The 6,098-nt window shown below is 42.0% G+C and overlaps 1 protein-coding gene and 1 long non-coding RNA gene across 2 annotated transcripts; both read right to left on the bottom strand.

The window, feature by feature from the left end:
* Nucleotides 1-993: 993 nt before the first annotated feature.
* Nucleotides 994-2,327, bottom strand: LOC112945872. Its single transcript, XR_003249090.1, has 2 exons — nucleotides 2,274-2,327; nucleotides 994-1,234 (listed from the first exon to the last, which is right to left on the bottom strand). It is a non-coding gene; the product is annotated as an uncharacterized LOC112945872 (long non-coding RNA).
* A 914-nt stretch (nucleotides 2,328-3,241) lies between these two features.
* Nucleotides 3,242-6,003, bottom strand: CCDC74B (coiled-coil domain containing 74B). Its single transcript, XM_026037448.1, has 6 exons — nucleotides 5,904-6,003; nucleotides 5,789-5,824; nucleotides 4,701-4,757; nucleotides 4,154-4,286; nucleotides 3,495-3,705; nucleotides 3,242-3,367 (listed from the first exon to the last, which is right to left on the bottom strand). The coding sequence occupies exons 1-6, from the start codon at nucleotides 6,001-6,003 to the stop codon at nucleotides 3,284-3,286; spliced, it is 621 nt and encodes a 206-aa protein (XP_025893233.1). The 3' UTR covers nucleotides 3,242-3,283.
* Between the last annotated feature and the right edge of the window lie 95 nt (nucleotides 6,004-6,098).

The following is a 6,098-nucleotide window of genomic DNA, read 5'->3' as shown; positions in this document are numbered from 1 at the left end:
GGTATACTGCTTTTCCCACGTTGATTCTTAGATATCAGTTCTGTTTTTCCATTGGATGATGGTTACTTTGTTCTATGGTAAGTAGAAATCCATATGGTTTGAGGCTTAGGGGAAGAAATCATAAATGATTCGGTTGCACACAACAGTCTTTACTGTCCTTGTAATGAACTGGCCGACCCAGACAAGAGTTAGTAATGGTATCTACGAAGATGAATTTTTAAACCAGTACTGTTACATGATTGTCTCTCTATGGAGAACTGAACCAGTGGCATCAATATAGTTTGAGTGGAGAGATGTTGGCACTGCACAAGTTTTGTGTCTCGTTACTGTAGYGCACACCAAGATACAAGGATGGAGATGGTTGCGGTTTTGAGATGCTGCCAGGCTGCCACACTGGGACATCTGGAGTATTCATTTCTTTACTGCTTGTCTAAAACACATGTGCAGACAGATGCAAACCATCTTGTGAACAACTTTCAGGCTTTTACAAGGTATCCTCTAATGCCTTTTTGAGAGCTGACTTTGCACTACATTTCAGTTTCAAACAATGCAATGAGATGATGCAATAAGAGGATGTGTGGCGGGGAGACATCTTAGCACACAGAGCAGTATCTCATTTGGGACAAAATCATGAGAACTGTTGGGTGTGACAGGTAACTCAGAATGTAAAATGAGTGACTGGGTGACACCATTTCTGATGTTTACAGATACTGCAGAATTTAAAAAAAAAAAAATCAGAACAAGCCTATTAAATCCTTGGAAAGATGCACCAAAATGGGTATAAATAGGTTTTAATGTTTGAGTGCTTTATCATGTGCCAGGGCACTAAAGGTGATTTCAGAAAATGCACCTAATATGAAATATCTAGATCTTAATATTTTCAACAAAAGACAGAAATATGTGCTTTCACAAATAAATTCTGAAACCARAAATACATACGTTTGATCCTTTACTTTCTTGAATAAATGCCAGGCAAAATGAATTCATAATCAACTTTTAACGTGGAATGATGTGGTAACAGCTGAAGAATCTATCATACACGTGTGGTTTGAACTCTCAAGGCAGTCATAAGGAAACAAGACGAATAATGCTGAATTAAAAGGCAGTTCGATGAAGACGGCTTCTTTGAACAGCCTGAGTCCTCTTCTGTCTCTCAACAAAACTGTTCCCCAGTGTTTGCTTCAGCGGTGGCAAAATTGCCTTTTTTCCAAGAGGCACTGGAGCAGCAACCAAACTGCAGAGAGGAATGCAGCAAATCAATGGCACTGTGATCACCCAAATCCATTCTCTTTTTTACCTATGAAAGGTACAGGGATGAGCCACTCTCCTACAGCCGAGTTTGGTGATTTTGTGTGCTGAACTTCCTAAATAACAGGATGTTCTGTGTGGCTGATTAGATTTAACTGCAGAGAGAAATTCCCACAAAATTTGGGTGTTTTGAATGAAGTTTTGTTCTTGTTCCAAACTTGGTGCCTGAGAGATACCATGTCTGTGTTTAAAATCTAGAATAACAGAAGAAACCTAAACAGAGGATCTGATCTTGGGTGGAGTTYTTTGGGTTTTATTTTTGTTTTGTTTTCCATTAAATGTGATTGTAATAGCTGCCCTCTTCTCTAAACGTGGTAATATTTATTTTTTGAAATATGTTCTTGCAAACTGCTAGTTAACAGTATTGACTATTCTCTTTAGTGTGGTTATCATGCAGAATATCAGATGCTTATATTTGGGAAAGTACGTCTCTACAGCCAGAACTAGTGACTCTCATGAGAATACAATGTTTAAACCTATCTGACCTGGTTCATTTTGAGTCAGCTGTTTGTTTTTATGAGCAAAACCTGATCATAAAAGGTATGAAATGCACTAAAAAGCCAATGTAACTAGTTCTGTCATAATAGTTAACAAAACTAAGTACATRTTAGCTGTCTAAGTGAACTCCCTATCATTTCCTTCTGGTAAGAGTAGTGTTCTTTTGAATTGATTAGATAATTTCTCTGTGTGTATTCCTCTGAAGTGGTGACTGGGAAGTAAAAAGGAATTCATTTATCTGAAATGCCATTTGCTGAATTTTCCAACCTTTTGAGATTATCTGGGCTCATCCTTATGCAATCCTGCTGTGAAGGAAGAGTCAGGAGACTGGGGAGAGCTGAAATTATGCAASAAGCATCAATTTTGGGCTTCTTTTTAAGTTTGACAGCATTTTCAGAGTAAAGATGGAATGGTTTGCTTATTACTGAAGTTCAGTTATACAGCTCTAACTTTTCTTAAGTCCTTACCTTTTCCTAGGTGTATCCTTGTGCGGCACTTTGGGCAAGCGTGTGACTTCTGGATTCCTGAATAAAAATGTTTGCAGATACATACTTTGGTTACTTTGCTGAAGAAAAATGCAGTGGTTGTGCTGAGCTGCTAACAGTTCTGGGAACAACAACTTTGGAGGCACCTGAATGTGTGTGCAGGTTACCCTGAGRGACAGGAGTCCTTCAGATGCTGTTCCTGAGCATCTGAGAAGGTGAGTTACAGACCTGGGTAACTTGCCAAGTGGAGCCTTTTCAAGTTCAGTGCTCAGTGCAGGCAAATAGATGCTCTCCTTAGAAACCAGAGAGTTTAGGTCATCCGTCTAAAAAGGAATTGCATTATAGAGAGCTCTGGTTTTAAAGGATCTGAGGTTCTTAATGGAAAGGAAATTGGAGACTTGATATTGCTGAGTCTTCCTGTTAACACACGACACAGCAGAGCTTTTGAGCTGTTGGTTTTGTCTTTTTTTTTCCTTTACGTTTAGCACAGAAGGATGTAACCAAAGCTAAACTGAAGTCAGGTTCTACGTGGCCAATGTTTTCATGGAATGGGGGGGTTCCCAGTTAAAGGCTACTCAAAAATATGGGAAACACTATTATGAAACAGAAGACACTTTAAAACTTGCTCTCTGTGGCTGTGTATGTGATATTATACATAAATACATATTAAAAAAATGGTTTAAGCCTGAGGTAGCAATAATACTGTCACTTGCTGGGAGGTATGAGTGACAGTCGTATCCAGAAATTGATATCTGTGATTTTATTGGGTTAGTTGGGGTTTTTGTTTTGGGTTTTTTTTCTTACAGAAGTTTCCTAAAACCAGAATATGTGAATGGCTTTTATCTATACAACTTGCACTTCAGTTTCCATTCTTGGGATGAAAAGTAATAGCAATGAAAAAATCTTTATAAAATAGAGGAGCAAGGCTAGAGCAGTACATGAGCAAATGCATCTAGAATTTGTCTAATAATCTTGAACTGACTCGGCATAGCTTACCCAATTTGAGTGATTAAGTAGTCTCCAGGAATCCTTTTGGTCTTGTGAATTTTTTCCAAACATGATTCTAGATACTCTATCTGAGGAACAGAGAGGAGAAAAGCTACCAGTCTGTGTATTTCTTTTGGGGAATTTACTGTTCATCATGAACAATGTGGCTTTTGACAGCTAGGAGTAGAATATGGGCAGAACCTGCTATGGACTCACCTGTTGGGCCTGCATCTGATTGATGCTCCAGAGCTGGTGAATGATGATCTGACACTCTGCCACTGTTGGTGGCTTCCAGTCCCAGGACGGAAGGGCATTTACTGGGAAGGAACTTGAAGAGGCAGCTGGGAATTGAGTTGCTGTAGGCGTATCTGGACTTGTCAGTGAAGCTATTGGGGATGTAGCTTTATCAGAAACTTCTCTGTGTTCTCTAAGAAAGTGTTCACAGTTAGCAATCAGATCAAGTTACTTCATGACAATATCTAGCTAGTGTAAAGTTGGAAATTAAATTCCACTAAGATGTTAAGACATTAGGCAGTTCTGAGTTATAAATAAATATATATGTTTTGGACAGCAGAAGTACTTTGCCACACTTTCTTCAGTAAAGCTGGTGTGTAAGAAGTTGGAATATTTAAGTTCTCCTCTGATCAGTCTTTTTCATTCTGAGTCTGTACAATTCACATCACTCAGAAACAACTAAATTGTGCTATACCCTTAAAAATCTTGATCCCTGCTAGATGTAGATGCACAGTAACTACTTTCTCAAATCWATTACGTTTTTCTATTTGACATTTRCCACATTAAATGGACCTACATGGAAGGACACCTGAACACAGGGTTGACTTGTGAATTGTTGCATGCTACTAAGCTGGTCATACCTGGGAGGAGCTTCCTCAGGTAACTTCTCCTGTAGCTCTGGTTCTCCAGGTACTTCTGCACTTTGTTTGTGCTTTCTGGATTGTTTCTTTTGTAGTCTCTGTTTTAGCAAATGCTGAGAAGCTGTAGAGTCACCTGTTTAAAAGTATAATTTGATTTTTTTTCCCAGAAAAGGAAAGAGGAACAGCAACAGGATTGCAACAAGCTCAAAGGCCTTAGCATCCTCCAGTCAAAAGTATTTAGCAGCCTCAGGGGGAGTCTGCAGCAGCTTGAAGGTACTAAATTTGCACAGGATTAGGTTGTAGAGCACAGATCACCTTCTATGTATCTTATTTTGTGCATGTGAAAGTAGTTTCTCTTTGAAGACCTTGTAATTAGTGGTAGTTCCTTTATGATTAGTGATGTGCATGTGATAAAACCAATATAAATGGTACTAAGGCCTCCAAGTTAAAAAGGTCACATGACTAGGCAGTAAAAACCATCTTATTTAATTAATTTCTGGTATTTCCATTACCCTATAGGTAAATCTTGCATTTTTATCAGTCTTACATGCTGAACAGTGCCTTGAACTGGTCTTCGCAGAAGGTGAGGTAGAAGCTGTATTATCTGCAGAAAACAAAACAAAAAAGAAAACCCAAAAACCAGAGAAATGAAGACTGGAGCCACATCTGCAGAGCTGATTACAGCAGCAATCTGGGCTCGGGGCTTAAGCAAGTTTGCAAAGTCTAGGCCTTCAAGTATCAGAATTGTTCGAGCCAAATTTGCAGTGAGACAATATCTATGGCATCACAGGAAGACACTGACTCCTAAGTAGACAAGACCTTTATTTTTGTGTACTCATGTGCAGCACGGTAAGTGTGTGGCCCTGATACAGCTCTGAGGCTCAAGCACATTAGTAGATTTTTGTTGTTCTTGTTGCAACATATACTGTTGGAAAATACGGTTACTGCAGGCTTATTTTTATGATACTGAAAGCTTTGACACGTGGGTCACACTATTCTGTTTGCCTACATTTAACTTTGCTCTTTTTCCATTGAACTTGATTTGCTCCTTGTTTTGGTTTGAGTCCTGCCCACGTGGCATCTACTGTGGCACATTTTTATGGAGTGCAAAGCGACTGTCCTCCTTCCTGGCTCATCTGCCTTGGGCCACTGCCGCGATGGGGATTCCAGGTCCCAGCCTCCCTCGTGCGTTGCCCAAGTACAGCCAGAAACTTGGAGAACGGGAATGGCCCTAGGGGGTGATTGTGAGTAATGGGGGACAAATCCCCCCTCACCCGGTGTTTGCATCCTCAGAGGGCACAGTCACCTCGTGGGGAAATGCATCCCTTTAGCTGCAGGGCAATGAGTTTTACAACTAATTTACAAGCTTATTTTACAACTTATCTATATTTTATTGCTTAGTGCCCTACAATGTACCATTTTGTTAACAAGACACTTAAATCCTCACCCTTAATGAGAAATGGATTGCAGGGTTTTTTTCCCCCCAATTCCTAAGTGTTCCCTTTAGCAACCGCATACMCCTTGATGTCCATGTCAGGATATTAATACAAATATTGTTTTTGTTATTGTCATACACTGGGGCTCTAACCGTGGAGGTGCCCCTCAGGGCCTCCCGCGGCGGCGGGCGCGGCCTACCTGGGGGCCCGGCCATTATGAGCTGATACTGCAGGTCTGCAAGAGAGCGGGGAGCGCGGCTGAGCCCGGGGCTGCGGCCGGCGGCCGCCCCCGGCCCCGGCGCCGCGGGCGCTACCTCTGTTCCGCCGCCGCAGCTGCTCCACCTCCTCGTGCAGCTTGGCCAGCGTCTCGGCGTGCAGCTGCCGCACGAAGGCCAGGCCGCGCTCGGCCGCCATGGCGGCCCCGCGCCCGCCTTGGTCCCCGTCCCCCCCCGGCTCGTGGTGGCGGCGGCTCCGCGCGGCCGCTCTCGGGGCGGTTTAACGGCCGCCGC

Source organism: Nothoprocta perdicaria, unplaced genomic scaffold, assembly GCF_003342845.1.
Source record: "Nothoprocta perdicaria isolate Ctin4 unplaced genomic scaffold, notPer1 scaffold_2, whole genome shotgun sequence".
Classification (NCBI taxonomy): domain Eukaryota; kingdom Metazoa; phylum Chordata; class Aves; order Tinamiformes; family Tinamidae; genus Nothoprocta; species Nothoprocta perdicaria.
This window is presented reverse-complemented; position numbering and strand designations above follow the sequence as displayed.

What these genes read in the sequence shown, in the direction of transcription:
- CCDC74B (XM_026037448.1), bottom strand. Translation starts at nt 6,003, where the DNA reads ATGGCGGCCGAGCGCGGCCTGGCCTTCGTGCGGCAGCTGCACGCCGAG. An exon ending in TTCAAGGCACTGTTCAGCAT is followed by an intron (nt 4,287 to 4,700) that starts GTAAGACTGATA and finishes ACTTTTAAACAG; the next exon opens with GTGACTCTACAGCTTCTCAG. An exon ending in ATCAGATGCAGGCCCAACAG is followed by an intron (nt 3,368 to 3,494) that starts GTGAGTCCATAG and finishes TCTGTTCCTCAG; the next exon opens with ATAGAGTATCTAGAATCATG.